Source organism: Callospermophilus lateralis, chromosome 8 (genome assembly GCF_048772815.1).
Source record: "Callospermophilus lateralis isolate mCalLat2 chromosome 8, mCalLat2.hap1, whole genome shotgun sequence".
Classification (NCBI taxonomy): Eukaryota; Metazoa; Chordata; class Mammalia; order Rodentia; family Sciuridae; genus Callospermophilus; species Callospermophilus lateralis.
Window position 1 is genome coordinate 104,163,431 of NC_135312.1, and position 25,568 is coordinate 104,188,998.

Here is a 25,568-nt window from a genome sequence, read left to right on the forward strand (position 1 = left end):
AGGCAGCTACCAAAAGAGCAGGAGTTATTGGTGTAAGCTAATGCTGGTGAGGGAAGATTTGATGAGGAAGAGGATATAAGCATAATAGTCAAACTTCTTTTTTTTAAAGAGAGAGAGAGAGAGAGAGAGAGAGAGAGAGAGAGAGAGAGAATCTTCTTCATATTTATTTTTTAGTTTTCGGCAGACACAACATCTTTGTTTGTATGTGGTGCTGAGGATCCAACCCAGACCACACGCATGCCAGGCGAGCACGCTACCGCTTGAGCCACATCCCCAGCCCAGTCAAACTTCTTAACCAACAAAATACTAATCAACTATTAAAGGCATAATAGTAATTTCCCAGCAAAGAAGCTTGGCAGACACAAATAGGATCAGATGATTGGTCTCAGTATCACCTATGGTGCATGCAGTCCCAGAAGTGTAGTGCAGAGAAATACACAGCAGCATTTCATGGTCTGAGTTTGCTCACGAAACACAGGGATGGGCCCAGCCCAGGGTCACCCCATGAAATGTACTAAGAATGTCCAGGCATGACAGGGAATGACTAAGGAACTTTTCCAGAATAGGAAAAAAAAAAAAAATATATATATATATATAACAGCTAGAAAGTACATGTTTTTGCTAAGGATCCTGAGGCAGAATGAAAACAGAGATAGCAGGAGAGCTGGTGACATTTGATAGGAGTCCTCAGATTGGACAGTGATGAAAATGTGATTGTTGGGTTCCTCACTGGGAGGTGCTGATTCTTGGAGTTCACACGGGTGTTTAAGAATTGAATACATGTCAGAAAATAATTATGTAATTAGATTAGAGACAGAAGGGGGTAGGAAATTGTTAGGTCGGTGGAGGTGACTTAGAACAAAGCAGTTTGCACCCAGGAAAGAAACATCAATCAATTAGATGCAGGCAGAAACGCCTGTCAATCACCGAGATCTCCTGACTAATGCCTGTCAATCAGCAGGACCCCCTGGCCATCCTGGAGCTCAGCCAGCTCCCCTGACCAACTCCAGCAGGACAAGGGACCCTAAAAATTCCCTTTTCTGTCCCAAGCCCTTCCCTTCCTGCTGTGAGCCCCGTAAAATCCCAGTCCATCGAGCTTCCACGGGGTTTCTCCTCAGACTCTTCTCCTGTCCACTCCGTGGGTCTGATGGAGTTCCACCGGGGAGCGATATCTCAATAAAGCCTCCTTCAGCGGCCTTTTTAAATCTGCCTCCTTTGGTCGCTGCCTGCCTCTCCTGATCTGACAGAAATGAAGTAAAATACAGGGAGTCTAGGTGCAGGGAGTGGGACTTATTTGCATTGTACTTGGAGTTTTTCTGTTGGTTTTCAACTATTTTTTGTTCATCTTATAGAAAATGTACAAAGCTCAACTTTTGAATATTTTCTATAAATGTTTTACATAGCTCTTCTTTTTTCATATTTTTCTAATTAGTTCTACATGACAGTAGAATGCACTTGAATTCATTGTATACAAATGGAACCCAACTTTTCGTTTCTCTGGTTGTACACAACGTAGGGTCACACCATTCATGCAATCATACATGTACCTAGGGTAATGATAATCTTCTCATTCCACCATCCTTCCTACCGCATGCCCCCTACCCTCCCTTCAATCCCCTTTGCCCAATCCAAAGTTCCTCCATTCTTCCCCTGTGCCCCCCACCCATCCATTATGGATCAGCATCTACATATCAGAGAAAACATTTGGCCTTTGGGTTTGGAGGATTGGCTTATTTCACTTAGCATGGTACTCCATCCGTTTACCTGCAAATGCTATAATTTTATTGTCTTTTAATACAACTGCTTTCTGGATAAAAGGAAATATAATTTCATTTACTTCATTTTTTTCCATTTGTTCAAGTCCAAGTCTTGTTCAAGTCTTAGAAGTCATTATCTCAATCCTTATAACCCATATCTAATTCCTGAGTTGATCCTGTTGATCTGCCTAGAAAACAGATCCAGAACCCAAGGTCTTCTTTCCACCTCCCCATGAGCAACCTGGTCCAATCCCTGTCCTGGTCCAGGCCCTTTTCTCCTCACCATGAGCAGCTCTGCCCTGGTGACCTTCACTCACCGTGGACTGACTGCACAGCCATTGCTCTGCTCTGACATTCTCAAAATGCTCTCATGTCCCTTAGTGACAGGAAATGCCATAATTTTTACAGTGGCCTGTGACCTTTTGGCCTCCAGAGCTATAAGAAAAGTAATTTCTGTTGCTCATCCCCCAGGCTGTAGTATTGTATGACACTGCAGAAACCAACCTCTACTCCCCATAGTCACTGGGTTCTGTCCCTCTGGCTTCTCTGATGCTCCACACACATCAGGCATACTCCACCTCAGGCCCATTGGGGCTGCTCCTTCCAATTAGATCTCTCTTGTGCTGATACAGCTGGTCTCATTCACTTGCTCCCAGCTCATCTGTCACATGATGGTCTTCCCTGACCCTCCTGCTATTTAAATCAGCTCCCCACTGCCACCATGGCCATCCTTCCATATATTCTTGTTTTAACTTTTTTTTTAAAAAAACTACTTACTGTTAATTGTTTCCAAGAAAGAAGAAAAAAGTTATACTGTTCATTTTTAATCCCCTTCACCAAGAATACATGGTACACAGAATAAATAAATTAACTAAGGAAAGACCAATATTCCCATAGCACTTACTTTTTAAGAAGCAAAAAGATAGCATTTGCTGTGCTCGAGTCTAAGCCAGTTGTGGGCTCATCTAGGAACAAGATGGAAGGATCAGTGATCAGCCCCATTGCTATGCTGGTCTTTTTCCTTTCTTCTCCAGATCCAACCTAAAACACAAATTATTGCATTATCAATAAGAATGACAATGATCATTATCATTTGGTGATCTAAGCTCTGCTAGTCTTGCTAGAGAACTTTTTCTCACTATCCTCATTATGAAAGAGGAAGTAAATGAACCTGGGAGAAGGAGGAATTTTTCTCTTTTACCAGATAAGCAAACTGAGGCTCAGGGTAGAGCTGCCCACTGGCTGGACCCGATATAAAGTCCATGCTTTTAACATTTCTGTATATTCCTCACCAAGTCAAATATTTAGTTTTAAGATAGTAAGTTAGAATACTAAAATGACATGGCCCTAACTGTAAAATTATAGTCTAAAACAGGAGAAAAGATAGGAGGAGAATAGGAAATGGATTTGTAGTAAATCATTAGTCTTCTATCAACACTCCTGTTTCCACCCAAAGTCCCCAGGTAGACTTACAAGAACAGGATTCACTCAGACAGGAAAGTTCACTTTGTAACATACCATATCAGTATTTTTCCATTCACCATAATGCTTTGACAATGGTACATTCTACACCCTAACTCACGGCAGAATTCCAAATTCACTCTTTCAGACATATCCAGAAGATGGGATATTTCACAGGATAAATGGCTCAATCTTTGCAAGCATTAAATGCTCATGTGTCTAGTGAAGGGACTAGGCAGGTTTGGGGAGGCAGAAAGTAGGAAATTATATTGAAATTAAGAGTCTTCAAAGAGATAGTATTCAAAAGCTACTCACAGACCTTGCTTGAGTCTATTGATAACTAAACTCTAAAATGCCTTTGGAGAGGATTTGGGAAATGTGAATGAAGGGCTTAACATAGCTGATGATATGAAATATTGTTCACTTTGTTAGTTATTAATTATATAGTGGTAAGGTAGGCAAATATCCTTATTTTTTTCTAGATGCCTTGTAAGTACTCAAGGATAAAGTATCACATGATGTTATATAAAATGTTTCAGTAAAAAATAGCTGTACTAATTATGGAAGAAGATATTAACTACTGAGAAATCTAGGTGAACAGTATTTTTTATTATATTATTATAGTAATTATCCAAAAATTACATCATTAGAGTTATCAGACTATCTTGTTTACAGTTCTTTAATGTTTAAAATGAAATATAATGTTAATAAGTTAAAAACTATTTCAATCAGATTGCATAAATTATAAGCCAATAGTGCCTCTGTATATTTTTCCTAGAAATCCAAGGAAGCACCTTAGGGCCATGAATGCTTAAAAGAGGGTAAAAAAGAAAGTACCCACCCAAAAAGAAAAAAAATCAAGTAAAAAAATAAACAGCCAAAGTAATGACAACTCAATCACTCGTAAAAAAAAAAAAAATGTAAAATAATGGCATCACCAGATTCTAAACAAAATACAATTCACATTTTAAAAAATATCAGCAAATATAACAGGAAGCAGCAGCCAGTGGTACCCCCATTCTTTATTGCCTCTAGGAGGCAAGTCACAGGGGCTTAATCCAGAGTCATCACTTTTACATGGCTCATTATCACCCCAACCTACAAACGTCTAATCAGCAAAACTTCCATATGGAATGGTCAACTATAAGACTGACTCTTTCACCTCATTTTTCTTGCCTTATCCTGCACAACCTGCAAAAGGAGGAGTTCATTTCTTTACACTTTGTTACTCTTGCTGACAACTGCATTCCTCAAACCTGAAAGAGCCTGGCCTATGAGAGTCTGGAAATAAATATTGGCAGAGAAAAGGGAAGAAGGGAGACAGTGAGGGAGGGGATGAGCAGCAAAGGTGCCAAAGAAATGCTATGAAAAAATAACCTGGTCACTGCAAAAATTCAATGTAAATCATTTTTTTTTTTTTGGTGGGGCTGGGGATTGAACCCAGGGCCTTGTGCATGCAAGGCAAGCACTCTACCAACTGAGCTATGTCCCCAGCCCCTCAATGTAAATCTTAATGAAAATAAAGATAGATTTTAAGACAAATTTTACATCAGTATGAAACAGCAAGAATCCTTGGATTCTAGTCATTTATGAATTCCAGAAATATAAAAAAAAATCAACTGAACAAAATCCTCCAGAAGAGGAGAGGCAGAAGAGCAGCCAAAAGGAGGAAGAGAAAGAAGAAAAGTCAGTGCAAAGACATCAAAAGAGCTGTGACTTGAACAGTGAGGGTGGAGGAGCATGGGAAAGGCCTGAGGAGCACTCTCCACAGGGATCACACTCTATTCACACCAGGATCACACCATGGTTAAGATTGCTTTTCCAGCTTCATTTCCACCTTCATAGTGTGTAACCAGTCACTTTTCTCATCATTACAGAAAGCAGACCCTTTTGACCTCACATGTTCCAGGAAACTTCTGATTAAGGTCACATGGTCCACACAGGGAGGTCCTTGTTCCTGTCTGATTCTATCAGGTTTTTTCAGGTTACCTTGGAATCAGCCACTTCATCCAGACCTAACTCCTCAATGACCACTTTAATCCGTTCATCTTTTTCATGTTTTGTCATAGTTGTTGGAAGCCGAAGAGCCGCTGAGAACGCTAAGTTTTCTCTCACCGTCAGGGTGCCCAGTACGAGATCATCCTGAGGGGAAGATGGGATTTCAATGGGACACACTGAGTCTTTTCTAAAAGCATCTCTTTAGTGTAGTTATCTTAACCCATAAAAACAATATCAGCAAGATAAAGTTCCAGCTAATGTTGAACTTTCAACTCTATAAACTTCAGTAATCCACAGACAGCTGCAGAGCTGGAGGGAGGCATTTTATCCCCCATCTGCAACCCAGGCAGAGCACAGGTAATTATGATGACTTCTAGACACATCCAGATTGCTTTATATGAAGATTTGACAAAGGTATCTTTAAGGGGAAGGAAAGAAATGAAAGAAAGGCAAATAGGGCCTCAGCAGACCCTTATGGAAATGATACCAAAAGTAGAATTGACACCACTGCCTACAAGTTCTCTCCACCTTTCCATTTTATTCCACCTTCAATCTAAGCAGATAATGTGAAAAGCCAATGTAAATAAATTCAGTTCCTTGAACATGTAAATCCAACTGGTTGCACACAAAACCATAAGCTAAACAGGGGAAATCTAGAAGGCAGACTCGCCAATACTTACTTGAACCACAAAACCTGAATTACATTTGAAATTGGCAGGTCGAGGGGCTCCATTGATTAAAACATCTCCAGATAATCCATTTGGATCTTTCCTTGCAGCTAAGATATCCAGCAATCTATAAAAAGAAATATATGTTTTGTTTTCCCCCTAACATAGGCCATATCTCTCAGCTATTCTGAATCCAAATATTGCTCCAGGTAGAAAGTGAACTAGTTAAAAAAGTCTATGGTTTAACTAAAATTGTACAAATTATATGTGTACATATACATAAGTCATATTAAAAAATTTTTAGTGCATTATAGGTATATATAATAGTGAGATTCATTTTGACATAACTGTATGTTTGTTTCATTTCAATCCTGAGTACTTCCCTTCTACCTCCTACCCTGATCTCCTTCCTCTGCTGTATTCATTTTCCTATTTATTTATTTGTGGTGCTAGGGATTGAGCCCAGGGTCTTGTGCATACTAGGCAAGCACTCCACCAACTGAGCTATATCCCAAGGCCCTATTTATTTATTTTTAGTTGGTGCATCATAGTTCATACATACTCATAACATCATTTGGTCAGCTCCATTCCCCAGTTCTTCCCCATTCTTTTCCTTCCTCTCTACCTCTGTACCCCCATCTCTACTGATCTCCCTTTTATTTTTGTGACATCCTTTTTTAAATTTCTTTTTTTCCTCTCTAGCTTCTGCATATGAGAGGATATATTCAACCCTTGCTAGTTGGAGTTTGGTTTAGTTCACTTAGCATGATGTTCTCCAGACCCATCCATTTACTTGCAAATGACATAATTTCATTATTCTATATGACTGAGTAGAAATCTCAATATCTCTCTCTGAATATGTATACATATGTATATTTACATACATTAAATATACATATGTATATACATTTATGTATATTTAAACTTTCACCTTCTTTTACATTTTATGCTAAAAGAAAGCTCCAAAATGTACAAGCAAGGTAACATCAGCTTATCCATCAAAGACCTTCCAAATGAACTTCCTGGCTATCTGACCTTGATGGATCCAACCCACATTCCTTTCTCTAAACTCATGTCTTCAATTATTCCTTCTGCTTCATCCCCATTTTTAATATCATTCCCCTCTTCTTCCTCCTCATTAGCTCATCATATAGTAACAGATGCATGTCAATCACACTATCATGCTTAGCAAGGCTGATCTAATAAGACTTCTTGGTCCTTAGAATAAAGCCACAAGCTAGCCCAACTGCATGTTATCCCCAGCACCTAGGTACAGATTGGACACACACAGAAAAGTTTCAATCAATCAACACCTGCTTCCATCAAAGTGATTTTTTTTTAAGAAAAGCACACTGAAACGACAAAGTCTGACTTATACTTTCCATCATACTCACAAAGATTTGCCTCCACCTGTGCATTCCATGATAGCATTAAGGCCAGGTTTCATGGTCCCCCTGCAAAAACAGAAGGATAATGACTTATTGTTCCATTTGAAATAAAATTCTATTAATATGGGGTCTGCACTGAATACATTCAAGGAAGGCTGATGAAATTGCAGACAGAAAACAGACACCAACTTTTAAAGATAAAAAATGAACTGTTCATTAATACAAGCCTAATATAAAAGTGATCATTAGTCAGAATTTATAAGAAAGAAGGCTCATGTTCCTCTAAATTCTCTTCATTTATTCTTTAAACTGCTTACTGTTTTTGAAAAATGACACATCCAAGATTCAAAGTTGCTAGAACCTGTGGTAGAGCTTAGTGGAAAAATCAGCACTTACCATGCTAGAGGCCCTGGGTTCCATTACCAGCAACAATAACAAAAGTTCCTTGATATAATTAAAAATTTCTCATTAAACTTCTCCTTTTCACTTTTTTCTCTTAACACAGTGGAAAGTTCATAACAGTTTCTGAGAAAGGTTTGATTATTTTTATCATTTAGATGTGATTATCCCCCAAAAGTTCATATGTGAGACAATGTAAGGAGGTTTGGTGGAGACATAATTGGGTTATAGCCTTAGCATAATCAGTGAATTAATCCCTGGTGGGATTAACTAAGTGGTAACTGAAGACAGGTGGGTGTGGCTGCAGAAAGTGATTCATTGGGGGCATGGCTATGGGGTATATATTTGGTATCTGGAGAGTGGATTCTTCTTCTCCTTTCTGAGCCTGGTGTGAGCTTCTTCCCTCCTCCACACTCTCCTGGCATGATGTTCAGCCTGAGGAATGGAGCCAGCCCTCTATGAACTAAGTCCTCTGAAACCGTGAGCCCTCAAATAAACTTTTCCTTCTCTACAATTGTTCTGATCAGATCTTTTAGTCACAGCAGTGATATCAATATCTTGAAGTCATCTCACTTGGTACCTAGTCAAGTTCTACACAATTAGTCACTAATTTGTACAGTTGTACAGTTGAAGTGTTCTCTCTGCTAAAATCTCCTCAGAGCAAACATCAACTTCTTTAAGTAGAAATGAAAGGCTACAATGAAGAACTCCACAGATAAAGAAAGCATTACCATTTCTTAACCTGAAGACAAGTCTTACCAATTAGAAAAGAAAAAACAGAAGAAGGAAAGAAAGAAAGAAAGAAAATATGCACACCTTCAAGATAGATCATTTCCTTCCTTCTTCGTGCCCAGTAAGAGGACTGGAAAATGGTCAGTTTAAAACAGGGAGCCATCAGAATAGACACCAATATTTTCCAAAAGAGTTAAAGAGTTAAGTGGGTGTGTGAGAGTGCGGAATATTCAGATAAAGTAGGAAGGAGGAAAAGAAATTACAGCAGGACCACCACAGGTACCCGGACAGGTAAAACAGAGGCCTCACTTAGCCTGTTCAGAACCCTGGGGTGCATGCCCAGTTCCTCTTAAGAATTTGGAAGCAGGTCAACATGTATTTCACAGAGCAAACAGTATCTATTCCAAGTTCAAGTTCAAAGAAACAGCTATTATTTCTCAGATAATGAATCCACAGAGGTCCATCCTCTGTCACAGCTGTCATGAGGGATGAACGTCTCAGCACAACTGCCCCACAGTGCCCTCATTCACGAGGAACCTGGCATTCACTGCCTGTGACACCTGATCTGTCACAATTATAGTGGGGTTGCTGGGGACAGAGATGAAAGACACTTTTCCTTTTGCTCATTTAAGTGAGGAACGTCTCCCCGAATCATCAAAGGAAAGAAATGAGAATTCCATAAAGCTGGAGCAAGCTGTAATACAAAAATCCCTTGTTGTTTTTGTGAAATTTCCCCTCCCAAAGTAAAACATATTAATGACTAGATAAACTTTCAAGGTGCATTTCTGTATAGCGCTCGATGTATCTTCTTTATTAATAGATACCTACTATCTTCTTCTGAAATGACCATGAAAAATCTTATCATTTACTAAGGCTTCACTACCAGAGAACTTTTCCATGTTTTTCAATACCAACTCAGATAAGGACCATCAATTCTGAATTGTTCAACCACAATTGGATCATGAATGTGTTAAGACAAAGAATGTTACAGGTCCCCAAGTTTGGCTTCCTTTGACAGTAAACTTTATCATTACAGAAGACAGAAGTAATGTATGATCACAAGTGCAAGAGTTCCAATGTGGGCCAGTGGCTAACTCAACATCCATCCATTCAACACAATTATTAAGAAATTACTTTGTACATATAAGACGCTATTCTAGGATATTGGATAGAAGTAGGAACAAAGAAACAGATAAACAAATGGAAAAATGAAGTCCTAGCCCTCCTGGAGTTTGCATTGTAGTCCAGGGTCAGCACACCACAGTGGCCACCAGATCTGTCTTCATAAACTGTGTGACTGGGACAGAGTCATGATCATTGGGCTACATAGTGCCTATAACTGCTTTCATTCTACAGACTTTAGTTCCAACAGAGATATATGGCACAAAGTGTTGACAATATTTACTATCTGACCCTTCAAGGGAAGAGTTTGCTCCTCTGTTCTAATCTATTTTCAACAATTTCCTGGTCTCCCCACTCTTTGCCCACCTATCATCACTCAAAAAGCCATTTCCAACTAGATGCAGTGGTGCTGTCTTGTAATCCCAGGTACTAGGGAGGCTGAGGTAAGCAGATCCAAAATTTGAGGGCAGCTGGGAAACTTAGAAAGACCCTGTCCCAAACAACAATGACAAAAATTAATATGGTTGGGATGTAGCTTGGTGGTAGAGCAATGGCCTAGCATCTGCAAGGCACTGGGTTTGACCCTCAGTACCAAATTAGAAAAACAAACAACAATTCCCCACTCCTATTTATTGCTTTACTACATTTGTGTCCACTAGTTTTCCTTGTTATAGTGTAGAACCTTGCCAACAAGAAGTATGACATACTGGTACCACTTCCCTCTTCTTCTCTTCCCCACATTATGCAACACACTGAATACTGAATACTTAAAGTGTGAAATGAAACTTACCCAGAGAATTTCCATCTCATCTCCTACATGTTAGTGTATAGGTGAATTTTTGGTCTTGTTTAAGGGAAAGTCATGTCAATACCATTCCTGGAGCAGGCATGCCTCCTTACACACATGCACACACAACACACTCATTTTCTCAAATTCCATGAGCCCAGAACCTTCAATTTAGGGTTGGGCACTGACTTTGCATCTTTTAATACTTCTATCACAACCAGAAAGATATAGGGAAAGTGCTCTACTTTCATAAATTCATTAAACTATAAAATTACAAAGAACTGAGAATGAATCTGTATAACTAGCCATTTTGCACAATGCTAGGCACCTCGGAGGCATTCACAATTTGTTGAATAAATGAATCATTACATTTTGTATGTAGGGATTACTTTAAACAAGAATAATTATTTGATAAAAAATAAAACTCAAGGAGTAGGAAACAAACCAATTGAGATATACGTTTTTTTTTCCATTTTTATATGATAGTTTAAAAATAAATTCAAGGAGAGGGAAAGGAAAATCCAACTACCATGTACAACTATAAAGCTCTAATTTTAAAAAAATATTAAAATAATAAAAATAAAATAAATTTAAACCATGTGTGGTGGCCCAAATCTATAATCCCAGTTGCTTGAAGGCTGAAACAGCAGGATCGAAATTTTGAGGCTAGCCTGGGCAACATAGGAAGAAAGTTCCAGAAACAAAACAAAACAAAATACACACACACACACACACACACACATGGACTATGGATGTAGCCCAGTTGCAGAGCACTTGGCATCTTCAAGGCATTGGGTTTGACCCCCAGTATCAATAATAATAATAATAATAATAATAATAATAATTCAATTAATAAAGAAGTGGGATATACCTTACTGAATATATGTATATTCTGACTGGAGAGAAAACTTAGTTATATTCTTACTTGTGATTTTATGTTTAAATAATGTGTTGGTTATTTCTATTACACTTGCCTTCCCCTTCCTTTCTGAGTAGAAAGAACTTGGAAGTTCTGAGTAGAGGGCAGCAACAACCAGCACCCTCAAACACAGGCTAGGATGGGGTTGGGAGCAAGAGAGGAGGCGGAGGTTGGGAGGATGCTCATATTAGGGAATAAGAAAACTGACTGGGCAAATCCACAAGTATATTAAGAATAACTAGACCAAGTTTTTCACTTTTTGACAAGAATTTACAAACATGGAAATGTGGAAAGAATGCAAGGTTTAAGATTGAAACTCGTGTACTAATCAGAAGGGTTTTTGTTTGTTTGTTTGTTTATTTGTTTGGTACCAGGGATTTAACCCAGGGCACTTAACCACTGAACCACATCCCAGCCTTTTTTATTTTTTAAATTTTGAAACAATGTCCACTTAGTTGTTTAGGGCCTTGCTAAGCTGCTGAGGCTGGTTTTGAAATTGAGATCTTTCGGCCTCAGCTTCCTGAGCTGCTGGAATTACAGGAGTGTGTAACTGTGCTCCACTGAGAAATCATAGATTTTAATCAATCCAAGTAGCTACAGAAAAGTATAGATGGAAAGCTCAGGATGCTGTGGGAGTAACTGCCTGCCACCCACCATTCCTCTTATTCCTCCTTCCAGATCCATGTGCACCTGCGAGACAATTTTTCAACAAAGATATAGAAGAATGAGTATTCCCACATATACATGAACATGCATACATATATTCCTTAGGTATGTGCATTGACAAGTTATAGAATCAATGTTGCACCAATAGCAATTAGCATCCAAAACTCCCAGATGTTGGCTTGTAAATACCATCCTCCACCAGAATGAATGTCAACTGATTTCAGAGCTGGCAGGAAAAAAGCACAGTGAGCTGGAAATTTTTTTTCTTCTGTGTGTGAGGGTTGGGGGAGGAGAGAAACTGGGGATGCAACCCAAGGCCTTGTAAGAAATCATTCTTTCATGGAGCTACATCCTCAGTCCTTTAAAAAAAAATTTGGAGACAGGATATCCCTACGTTGCCAAACTAAGTTGCCAACTACTTAGTGATTACACAGGAGAGAGTCCTGCATAAGCCTCCTTAGCAGATGTAATTACTGTGTCACTGTGCCCAATAAACTTTGGAACTTCTGGCAATGGAAGGAAGTCCTTAGAGAATGAGGGGATAAGTCAAAATAAGAGACAAAGGGAACTACTTTGAAAGGTCTCCCACTAAGCAAATAAGAGACAACAGGACTATCAAGATAAATAACAATAATCATGCATTACTATGGAATATTATTGAATGAAATAAGAATTCATGAGCTAATACAGTAAATGAATGACAAGACCATCGATGAAGCTATCTTCTCTTACTAAAATGCAAACTATGAGATGATGTAAATCGAAAATCACCAGTTAGCCACTATGATAGTAGTTGCTGATTCAGGCAAGAATCATAAATAGCATCTGAAGCTGGTGAGTTTCAACTTAATGAGGAAAGATTCTGAAATAATGTCAGAGAATCTCCTGTCATAATAATAATAAAGCACAAAGAGGAAAATGGTGACATTATGGTGAAGTTTGGCAGACAGAAACATGACCAGGTGATCAATTTTAACATCACATGGAATGGGATGGAATTAGAAAGTACCAGATTAGATAAGACTGAAGAGATATGATGTGGTGGTCAGAAACCTATATGAGGAGCACAGTGATGGGCAGCCCTCAGGACTTCTGCCTTCATTCTGAGGCTACTTTTCCCCACAGCTGCAGCCAGATAACTAGTGATTACACAGGAGAGAGTCCTGTGTGTATGAGCAATTTTGTTTGCTTGCTTGCTGTTTGTTTTTTTAGTACTGGGGATTGAACCCATGGTGCTTTCCCACTCAGCTACATCCTCAACCTTTTTATTTTATTTTGAGATGGGGTCTCACTAAGTTGCCCAGGCTGGCCTTGAACTTGTGATCCCTCTTCCTCAGCTTCCTGAGTAACTGGGATTACAGGCATGTGCCACACACCCAGTGTGTGGATAGAGTTGTAATCCATAGACTAACCATTTCTTTCACACCCACACTCACAGCATTTTATCCTATCTCACCATTTCTTGATCCTCTGAAGGAAGTTGGCTGCTCCCAACACAAAAGATCCTAATAACATACAAAACACCAAAAAAAAAAAAAAAAAACTAGACAAACATCTGATTTTATATAGGTCTTCAGCCCCAGTGGGTCTAAGAACTCTTTTATAATCACTTCCCAGAATCAGGAAGTTATTTGCTTTGTATAGGAGTAATTATTTTTCCTCTAAAACAAAACAAAACAAAACACAAGACATGTGAGCCACAGTTTTTTCACTGCTATGACCAAAAAGACTTGACAAGAGCAATTAGATTAGAGAAGGAAAAGTTTATTTAGGGGCTGCCAATTTCAGAGGACTGAGACTTCTATTCCTTGGGACCTGAGTTGAGGCAGAACATCATGGTGGAAGTATGTAGCACAGGAAAGCAGTTGGGAATATGGCACCAGGAAGCAAAAAGAGAGACTCCACTCTCCAGGGACAAAATATATACTAAAGTCATACTCCCAATGACTCAGCTCCTCAGAGCCTATATAACTGGAAGTGCATGCTGGTTTAGTACAACTGTTTCATGTGTTTAAACTTCACGATTGGCTTCAATAGACCATGTACTTATCTGGCTTCTGTACCAGATTTATTCCACTTGTGTAGGTAATTCCATTTCAGAAGAACATACTCTGTTCCTGGGTTGCAAGAACTTTGGGAAGCTTTTTCAGAAGGTAAATTATAAGGGTTTGTTCAATACATACCTTAAAGTAACTTTATTCACCCCTTGAGGTGTAGGGCTTTTTTGGTAGCACATAAGATAAAATCTCTGGCCCACTGCTGAAAAGGGGGAAGGAATTCCTGAAAGCAGCATAGTTTGATCATCTAAAACATTTGCCAAGGATAGTCCATGCTTCAGTCATCAGAAAAGTCTCTTTTGAAAAGATGGACTAAATTTATCCATAATCAATTTGAGCTCATGTTCCCCCTCCCCCACTGAATTTACTTTCTTTTTGATTCTTTGTGCTTAAATTATATGCATAATATATAATATATAATATATATTATATATATGTTTTCTAGCTAAAGTTGTTTTTGTTTGTATTTTTGTTTGTTTGTTTTTCTTGTCTCTTAAAAGGAAATTCACAATTCAAGTTTTGCTAGCCTTAGTCTTTAGATATAAATTCTCTACTTGGCCTCAAATTTGGAAATACAAATTTAAGACTTAACAGACTTCTTTCAATATCAGGTCTAAAATATGGATTTTCAAACTAAAAAATGTTAACTCTAAGTTTTAAATTTTCTTGTATGCTCCTATATGTTAATATGCTTATACACAGTCCGTTTGCATAATACTAAATTGACTTATAATTGGACCAAATGCCTTTCATATGAATTTAGTAAATCTGTAATAAATAATTTGAACTTGTTCATAAGAATATCTTTAAAATCTAGTAACTTGTGTTTATGGCCTGCTAACCAATTAGGATATTTGTCTTGGTATCTGAGGAGCATGTTCATTGTTTTCTATATACAACAATCTCTTATGAGATTGGCAAAAAAATTAAAATATTAACTATGCTTGCAATCCATGAGTAATCTAAACATAGCTGTTAAAATGAATATAATAAATGAGAGTTGTTTTGAATTATTAAAAATGTATCTTTTAAAATAATTTTGTTTTTTTATAAGGAAACTTAAATCCAGAGCTAAAAATCTTAGGCTTTTCACATCTCAGAAATGTTCTGTTGTCTTTTAATAATTGTGTACTGCTTTATATCTATATATGATATTCATGGTTTGTCTAAAATATTAGTTGTTTTGTAGGTTTGGAAATTCATGAGGGAACCTATACTCTTCCTTGTTCAACACTTAAGTCAATAACTATGAATCCAGCAGTCTGGTAATGATTTAACCACTCTTAACAAAGTTCACAAAAGAACTGACTTAAAAAACAAAGATTTTATATTTTATCAAAATAATGTCTTACCTTTTCTGCAGATTTTATTACATTTTTAATTGCTTAAAATTAGGTTCTACAAGAAGTTAATATTTATTCAAATCTTGATTTGTTATAAAGTATAATGTTATTAATTATGATTGTTGTCTTATATTGTTGAAGTAAGTTGTTTTGCTAAGTTACAAAGTTCTCTAAATGATAATGGTATTAAGTAGCTTCTACAAGAATTCTTTTCTCCTCATTTATTTTGTACTTCAGAAACTAATTGATACAATTGCTCAATCCCATGGTACAATTTGCCAGTCACTTTCAAAGATAAACATAAACTTAAGTGATCCAATCATTTCAGTCTAAGTTTAGCAGAAAGAAATGAAAGAATAGATTAATACATCTTTACAAGGAATTGAACACAAATGTTCACAGCAGCTCATTGGTGATAGGTAAAATCTGTGAAGTTCAGTCAATAAAGTAGGATTTTGAAAAGTTCATGCACATACTTGATATTTGTTAATACTTCTCTCTCAAATGTTCTCCGGCAAAGTAGAAAGCCACTCTTCTCTTTTACTCGATAGCAGATGTTATGAATACTCAACACAGTCCCTTGGGTAATTGACTTCAGGTCAATGGATGCCATCTTAGGGAAATATTAGGTCTTCGTGACTCTGGGATAAAATCCTGGTAATGACTGGAAGACATCTGAGTTTCTACCTTTCTGTAGAGGGAAAAGCAACAGTAAGTTGTGTTGTTTTGTTTTGTTTTTGTTATTGAGGATTGAACTCAGAGGTGCTTTACAACTTGGCTACATGCCCAGCACCTTTAAATTTCTTTCTTTTTTTATTTTGAGGCAAATCTTGCTAAGTTGTTGAAGCCAACCTTGAACATGTAATGGCACCGTACCCCAAGGAGATGAAATTATAGACATGTATCACTGAGCCCAGTTAGATAACAGAAGTCTGTTTTAAACTTCACTGCAGTGAGTAGATTCCTTTCCAATGAATATTCCACATAACCATGATAAGAGAACAACCTTAGAACCTATAATGGGAGGAAAGACAACTTTGAATACTTACACTTCCGCCACAACTTGAGGAACCAAAATCCTGGAAAGAAGGGAAAAGCACTGGAGCAAACCCAGCACCCACTCTTTCCTCACCAGGTATTTGAACACACAAACTGTACGTGTGTAGGGCAACATAGGACTCTCAGGTAGAAGGAAAATGCTAGAGGGGTCTTCCTGAAACCACTATTAGTTCAGATGTTTCATCAGACTTTCAGATAGGGAATCAAAAGTAAAAGTTATGAGCCAGCAAAGATAAGGAGCCCTGAAAACTACTAGGTTTTGAGATCCCAGATGTCCTGGGAATATAGGGAAACCGAAACAGACCAGCCTCTGCTCTAAGAAGGTGATCTGTCCAGACTTTGCAAAAAGAATGTTAAATATTCCCTCAAAGGTGATATCAACCATATTATCAATAAAAGAAATTATTAGGCATGCCAGAAAACAAGACCTAAAATTCCAAAAATGAGAACATAGAAGTAGACCCATAGGTAATCCAGGCTGGAGTTATCAAACCTTGACTCTAAAACAGCTGATGAATATTTTTAATAAAATAATTTAAAAATAGACAATTTCTGAAGAATAACATCTTTAAAAATCAAATTTAAGAATTAGAGCTGGATATGGTGGTGTACATCTATAGTCCCAGATACACAAAATGCTGAAGCACAATGGTAATGAGTTTGAGGCCAGCCTGGGAAAAATAGCAAGACCCTATTTCTTATAAGACAAATAAGGAGGCTGGAGGTGTAGACCTGTAGTAAAACGCATGCTCAAAAACATGGGTTTGACCTCCAGTATGGGGGTAGCAAGTGTGAGTTTAACAGCTAAACACATTAGGTTAAGAAAGACAATTCAAGAAAACATCCAGGAGGAAAATTAGAAATGATAAAAACAGTCACTATTTAAAATAGGGGGAGCTTCTGTTTGAAAAGAGTATTACATGGAAGAGCAAAAGAAAAATGGAACATGAAGCCAGGCATGATGATCCACACCTGTAATCCCAGCGGCTCAGAAGGCTGAAGCAGGAGGATTGCAAGTTCAAGGTTAGCCTCAGCAATTTAGTGAGGACCTAAACAACTAAGCAAGACCTTGTTTCAAAACAAAAAATAATAAAGGGCTGGGATGTGGCTCAGTGGTTAAGCGGTCCTGCCCTGGTATCAAAACAATATACAAACAAAAAATGGATCATGCTGAAAAAGCTTTGGCATAGATGGAAGTGGAAATCTGGGGGAGGAGGATACATGGATTAGAATATATATTTAAAGATATATACCAGTGAAATATTTTCTAAAACTGATGAAGGAATTAAGCCACAGATTGAACAACCTGCAGAGCCATGAAGCAGGAAAAAAAAAAAAAGAAAAGAAAACCACATGCAGGCAAAACTGACAAAAACAAAATAATTGTTTTTACAACCCAAACTTCATACTTACAACACCCTATTCATCTTGAAAACTGGGAAAGAAAGAAACCATTTAAGGATTAATGTCTAAGATATTACAGGTGAATAGCTGGGTTTTATATTAGAATACAACAAATGGTAATGATTAGCCAAAATTCTATTCTTCTGAAACAGTGAAAGATAAGGAAACTGTAATCCAACAGTGAAAGATAAGGAAACTGTAACCATCGAACTTTACACCTTTACTTTAAAAACGCTGCAAGCCATCTCCCCAGGTCTTCAGAAACCAAAATATGCAAATTCCAACAACAGCAGTCACTTCTACTGTCACCACTCTGTAATGTTCAACTACCTAGGACATTTCTCACCTTATCCCAAGACGTACGTATTAGGAGAATCATGTAACAACACAATACGTGACTTTGAATAGGTCTTAAATGGAAAGATTTTCCACTAATAAAAGGCAACAAGTAGACTAAAGTTCGCAAATAAGTTCACCCATCCCTACAGGACAGTAGCTAAAACATATGAGTGCAGTAACAATGTCAGAAGCATGTGTAAAGAGTTTCCCTCCCGGTGACTGGATTAAGTTTGTGACTCATGTTGCTGAGCAGGTACTTATTTCCTTGCTCAGGTTCTACCTATCTTCCTTAGAGAGATTCAGTTTCAAACTGGGAAGACAGTTAATCTGCGCCCCCATCTTCCAGGAGCATTACAATTTATAGGGACAAAAAGCCAGGAAGCAGCGAACACCAAGTTCTAAGCTTCTCCCAGAGACAATGAGTTCTGGGCTTTTTAGGACTTCTTTCCTGACTGTCTAAACCAACACATCTTGCCTCAGTCTCCAGTGATTAATTTGCCCTCATTGTAAGCTATAAAACTCGCAGGCTCCTTCTGTAACTCCTTCTGTCATACCCAGAAAATGAGCCCTTCCAGTGCCTGAATGATTGACTCTGCTGCGGAACAAAGAAAGGCTTGCTGATCCCTTTGAGGTCTGCTTCCATCCTGGTTATTTGGGTTTTCATAATGGTGCCCGTCCATGTTCATGTTCATTATTTTTGCTTACAATTATGTTAACTAAAATTAATAAATAGGGGCTGGGGATGTGGCTCAAGCGGTAGCGCGCTCGCCTGGAATGCGTGTGGTCCTCAGCACCACATAAAAACAAAGATGTTGTGCCCGCCGATAACTAAAAAATAAATATTAAAAAATTCTCTCTCTCTCTCTCTCTCTCTCTCTCTCCATCTCTCTCTCTCTCTTTAAAAAAATAAAATTAATAAATAGTATAATTATATTTTATCATCATTGTCTGACTGTATTATATAATTATACGCTACATGTTCCCATACACAGAGGCCACTTCCTTCCCTTGGGAGTTCACTGTGAGGCCAATACCAGACTCTGCTATCAGTTTTGCTCTCCTGAAATCTTACTTCTCACAGCTACTCTCCAGCATATCAAATAGGAAGGAAAAAACAGGAAATTTGACAAGGAATCCTCATTGCCCTGATTCCACCTTGACTTGGTCATTGCTGAAGCTCACATGGGTCCTGGAAGCTCAGGTTCTAGGTGTGGCCTCCCGCTGTGTACCAGAAGAGAAATGATACACAATAGCTGATTGAGGCATTTAAAACTCTAATTATGAAGCTAGTGATGCTATTTCTAGTTTGATTGGAAGATGGTACACTGTAAGTGAATCATTTAAATTTATCAATGTGATACCTGTATAATGTTTTATATTTTCTGTGTTGCCTAGTAAAATAATTCACATCTAATAGAGGTCTTCAACTTGTATGTTGACTAAAATTCCATATGTAAAAGCACTATGGCATTTTGAGTAGTATAAATAATAGAAGAGTGGAGGAAATGCTGAGGAGGAAGGAATTTTGGGGGATGAAGGCCTTGGGAAATCTGGATCCTTTTACAGTGCAAGATTCTATAGTGAAGTCATTGCCCAGGATAAAAATGATTAGCCACTGCTAGCAGTTAGCTGTGAAAGCAGTTTTACTATATGTACACTGTAAGGATCTAAAAGATACCTGTCCTGGCTACATCCATGTGTAGTTGTTGTTTTAATGGTTCTTATTGCAATTCAGGTGATTGACTGAATTTCCAGCAATAGGCAGTGTTTCCCTCCTGACACAGTCTGATCTTTGCAATAGGTTGAAGAACATCACCAAATTCCCTACTCTATTCTAAAAGAATATTAATTACAGTCTGCTGTTCTGATCAGTGTGGATCCTGATATTCCCAAAAAGAGAATCCAGCAGTTTCTGTGACATCTACTTGTATTACAACTTTTTTCTAATTTGAAAGATGGAAGTTTTCTGATATAGATTGAAGAGGTATTTACAGTAAGCCCTCAATTAACCACACTAATCATGAAAATAACTCAGTAATTCTTATTGGGCTTTGACATGTCACATGATATATGGGGCAGTAAGGTATTTAATTAGAATTTTGCTGATGATAATCATCTTCTAGTAAGAGTCATGTTTTCCTGCACACATGAAGTTGTGGCAAGAAGTAATAGTTTAAAAATATGTTCAGTGATAGAGCAACCTAATGCAGTTCAGAATTTCTTATTAAGTATAAGGGGCAATGGATTAGACAAAGGGGAAAGAAGGGCAGGGAAGGGGACTGAGGTGTGAGAATAGGAAAGACAGTAGAATGAATCAGACATAATTTTCCTATGTTCATATATGAATACAGGACTAGTGTAACTCCACATCATGTATAACCACAAGAATGGGAAATTAAACTCCATGCATGTACAATATGTCAAAATACATTCTATTGTCATGTACAACTAAAAAGAACAAATTTAAAAATAGAAAACAAAACTATAAACCAATATCCCTAATGAAGTAGATGTAAAAATCCTTAATAAAATATTAACAAAATACATTCAGAAATAGTATCACAATTCACAATACACCAGAAGATACTATATTATGATCAAGTAGCTTTCATACCAGGGATACAAGGCTGGTTCAACATATACAAATTAATAAATGTAATTTCACCACTTACATAAAATTAAGAACAAGAATTATATGGTCATCTTAATAGATGCAGAAAAGGCTTCTGATAAAATTCAGCAGACATTCATGTTAAAAATATTAGGGAACCTAGGTATAGAAGGCACCTACCATGGCATTTCATTTAGGTGTAGGCACCAACTTTCTTTTTTTTTTTTTTCAATATTTTATTTATTTATTTTTATGTGGCGCTGAGGCTCGAACCCAGGACCTCACACATGCTAGGTGAGTGATCTACAGCTGAGCCACAATGCCAGCCCACCAACTTTCTTAACAATACACTTAAGCTCAAGAAATAAAACCAAAAATCAATAAATGGAATGCTATTAAACTAAAAAGGTCTGCACAACAAAGGAAATGCTTATAAGTATGAAGAGAAAGCCGACAGAGTGGGATAAATATTTGTCAGCTATTCATCTGATAGGGAATTACTATCTAAAATATATAAAAAACTCAAAACACTTAACACCAAAACCCCCAAGTAACCCAATCAATAAATCTGCAAAAGAACTAAATAGACTTTTTCCAAAAAGAAACACAAATACCCAACAAATACTTTTTTAAAATGTTCAATTGTTATCTAGCAATCAGGAAAATGAAGATCAAAACCACACTAAGATTTAATTTACTCCAGTCAAATAGTAATTAGCAAAAATTCAAATAATAGTACATGCTGGCAAGGATTGCAGGGGGGAGATACAGTCACACATTTTTGGTGGACTGAAAATTAATACAACCACTCTGGAAAGCAGTATAAATATTCCTCAAAAAACTAGGAATAAAGTCACCATATGACCCAGCTATCCCACTCATTGGTATTTATTCAAAAGAACTAAAATCAGAATACTATAGTAATACAGTCACATCAATGTTTATCGTATCACAATTCACAATATTCAAGTTACGGAAACAGCCCAGATGCCCATCAATAGATGAATAGATTAAGAAAATATGGTGTATATATACAATGGAATACTACTCGGATTACTCAGGCATAAAGGAGAATGAAATTATGGAATTTTCTGGTAAATGGATGGAACTGGAGAACATCATGCTAAGTTATTAAATAAGACAAATTTAGAAAGTCAAAGATCAAATGTTTTCTTCCACTTGGGGAAACTAGAACAAAATAAGGGGGAAAAAGGAAGGGATTGAATGCCATGAAAATATACGGAAGATTCATGCAAGGAGATTGAGAGGAAGGGAGGACAGACAGGAAAGGGGAAGAAATGCAGAATGAATCTGACAAAATTCTGCCATGGGCATGTATAAACATAGCATAGTGAATTCTACCTTTATATATTTCCACCTCTGATGTACCAATCAAAAAATGACTAAATAAATGGGTGAAAGGAAGACCAGTGGAGTAAAGGGGATAGGAGGAGGGTGGAGTTCAGGAAATGGGGAGGGCACCAGGGACAGAAGTAGAGTAAATCAAACTTTATGCATGTATGATTTTGTCAAAATGAACCCAATTATTATGTACTAATAAAAAAGAACACAAGTAAATGCCAGGGAAAGCTTCTTTGAAGAGCCACAGTGTTTATCCCTTTATGGTCATTGAACTATACAACTAATCATTTCTTTTTATTATGACCACCAAGATGCAATTTTATAAAGTACAAAGGGACCTTGTTTCTGCTTATGTCCATTCCAATGTGCTCCCTCATGGCAGCTTTACAATCCAAGTTGTAATCCATTTTCTGCTTATCATACTTCAGCTTACTTCAAAGGCTTCATGGATGCTTAGTGACAATAGATATAGAAAAAATAATATATGTGTGTGTGTTTCTATATACCTTACATAAAAGAATATTTCCTAAGGGAACTTGTACATACATAATGCTCAGGGACTGGAACAAGATGCCCAATAAACATTTGTTATTATGAATCTGTATTTTTATTCTGAAAAAGGAGTAAGCTGTTACATTTCTATTATTAAGAAAGCAAATGAAATGAGGCAACATTATAGATATATAGGTATATATATTTTTTTCTTAATTGATAAGACACTGTTGTTTTAATTTTTAATTTATTTTTTAAAAATAAATGACAGTGGAATGCATTACAGTTCTTATTACATATATGCAGCACAATTTTTCATATCTCTGGTTATATATAAAGTATGTTCACACCAATCCATGTCTTCATACATGTACTTTGGATCAAGATGTCCATCACATTCCACCATCCTCACTAACTTCCTGCCCACTCCCTTCCTCTACCACCCCTCTGCCCTATCTAGAGTTCATCTATTCCTCCAATGCTCCCCCTTTCTACCTCACTATGCATCAACCTCCTTATATCAAAGAAAACATTTGGCATTTGTTTTTTGGGGATTGGTTAAACTTTACTTAGGATTATCTTCTCCAATGCCATCCATTTACCTGTAAATGTCATGATTTTATTCTCTTTTATTGCTGAGTAATATTCCATTGTGTATATATGCCACATATTTTTATCCATTCATCTGCTGAAGAGCATCTAGATTGGTTCCACAGTTTAGCTATTGTGAACTGTGCTACTATAAGCATTGATGTGGCTGTGTCCCTGTAGTATGCTGTTTTTAGGTTCTTTGGGTATAGTCCGAGAAGAGGAATAATTGGGTCAAATGGTGGTTCCATACTCAGTTTTCCAAGGAATCTCCATACTGCTTTCCAAATTGACTGCACCAATTTGCAGTCCTACCAGCAGTGTATGAGTGTACCTTTTCCCTACACCCTCGCCAGCACTTGTTGTTGTTTGTCTTCATAATGGCTGCCACTCTTACTGGAGTGAGATGGTATCTTAGAGTAGTTCCAATTTGCATTTCTCTGATTGCTACAGATGATGAGCATTTTTTCGTATATTTGTTGATTGATTGTAAATTCTCTTCTGAGAACGTCTGTTCAGGTCCTTGGCCCATTTATTGATTGGATTATTGTTTTTTTGGTGCATATCTTGTTCAGCTCTTTATATACCCTAGAGATTAGAGTTCTCTCTGATGTGTGGGGGGTAAAAATTTGTTCCCAGGATGTAGGCTCCCTATTCACCTCACATATTATTTCTTTTGCTGAGAAAAAACATTTTTTTGAATCCGTCCCATGTGTTGATTCTTGGTTTTAATTCTTGTGCTATAGGCACAAGAAGTTGGGGCCTAGCCCCACGTGATGGAGATAAGGGCCTACTTTTTCTTCTATTAGATGCAGAATCTCTGGTTTAATCCCTAGATCCTTGATCCATTTTGAGTTAACTTTTGTGCATGGTGAGAGATAGGGATTCAATTTCATTTTATTGCATATGGATTTCCAGTTTTCCCAGCACCATTTGTTGAAGATGCTATCCTTTCTCCAGTGCATGTTTTTGGCACCTTAGTCTAATATAAGGTAGTTGTAATCTTGTGGGTTAGTCTCTATGTCCTCTATTCTGTACCATTGGTCTACTCGCCTGTTTTGGTGCCAGTACCATGCTGTTTTTGTTACTATTGCTCTGTAGTATAGTTTAAGGTCTCGTATAGCGATACCACCTGTTTCACTCTTCCTGCTTAGAATTGCTTTAGCTATTCTGGGTCTCTTATTTTTCCAGATGAATTTCATGATTTCTTTTTCTATTTCTATGAGGAATGTCATTGGGATTTAGATCAGAATTGCATTGAACCTGTATAGTGCTTTTGGTAGTATGGTCATTTTAATAATATTAATTCTGCCTATCCATAAGCAAGGTAGATCTTTCCATCTTCTAAGGTATTCTTCTATTTCTCTCTTAGGGTTCTATAGTTTTTATTGTAAAGATCTTTCACCTCTTTTGTTAGATTGATTCCCAAGTATTTTATTTTTTGGGGGGGATATTGTGAATGGGATAGTTTTCCTCATTTCCTTTTCAGAGGATTTGTCACTGCTATAGAGAAATGCCTTTGATTTATGGGTGTTGATTTTCTATCCTGCCATTTTGCTGAATTCATTTACTAGTTCTAGAAGTTTCTTGGTAGAGTTTTTGGGTCTTCTGGGTATAAAATCATATCATCATCAAATAGTGCTAGTTTAAGTTCTTTTCCTATAGTTATTCCTTTAATTTTTTTTCATCTGTCTAATTGCTCTGGCCAGGGTTTCAAGAACTATGTTGAATAGAAGTGGTGAGAGAGGGCATCCCTGTTTTGTTCCAGGTTTTAGAGGGAATTCCTTCACTTTTTTCTGTTTAGAATGATGCTGGCCTGAGGCCTAGCATAGATAGCTTTAGAATGATGCTGGCCTGAGGCTTAGCATAGATAGATAACAATGTTGAGGTAAGTTCCTGTTATCACTAGTTTTTCTACAGTTTTAAACATAAAGGGGTGCTGTATTTTGTCAAATGCTTTTTCTGCATCTATCGAAATGATCATATGATTCTTATCTTTAAGCTTATTGATGTGATAAATTCCATTTATTGATTTCCATATGTTGAACCAACCTTGCATCCCGGGGATAAATCCCACTTGATCATGGTGCACAATCTTTTTGATATGTTTTTGTATTCGATTTGCCAGAATTTTATTGAGGATTTTTGCAACTATATTCATTAGAGATATTGGTCTGAAGTTTTCTTTCTTTGAGGTGTCTTTGTCTGGTTTTGGAATCAGGGTGATATTGGCCTCGTAGAATGAATTTGGAAGTACTCCCTCTTTTTCTATTTCCTGAAATAAATTGTAGAGTATTGGAATTAGTTCTTCTTTAAAGGTCTTGTAAAACTTAGCTGTATATCTGTCCAGTCCTGGGCTTTTCTTGGTTGGTAATCTTTTGATGGCTTCTTCTATTTCCTTGCTTGATATTGATCT

The 25,568-nt window shown here is 37.3% G+C and overlaps 1 protein-coding gene and 1 non-coding gene across 2 annotated transcripts in view; both read right to left on the minus strand.

The window, feature by feature from the left end:
* The window catches only part of LOC143405769 (broad substrate specificity ATP-binding cassette transporter ABCG2-like), a 42,579-nt gene extending 26,607 nt beyond the window's left edge, over positions 1-15,972 (minus strand). The window contains 6 exon segments of the mRNA XM_076864077.2: positions 2,662-2,798; positions 5,208-5,360; positions 5,897-6,011; positions 7,279-7,338; positions 15,774-15,921; positions 15,924-15,972. Coding sequence (XP_076720192.2) covers positions 2,662-2,798; positions 5,208-5,360; positions 5,897-6,011; positions 7,279-7,338; positions 15,774-15,921; positions 15,924-15,972 — 662 coding nt within the window.
* On the minus strand, positions 4,638-4,714 carry Trnaa-ugc (transfer RNA alanine (anticodon UGC)). Its single transcript has one exon. It is a non-coding gene; the product is annotated as a tRNA-Ala (tRNA).
* Positions 15,973-25,568: the final 9,596 nt, after the last annotated feature.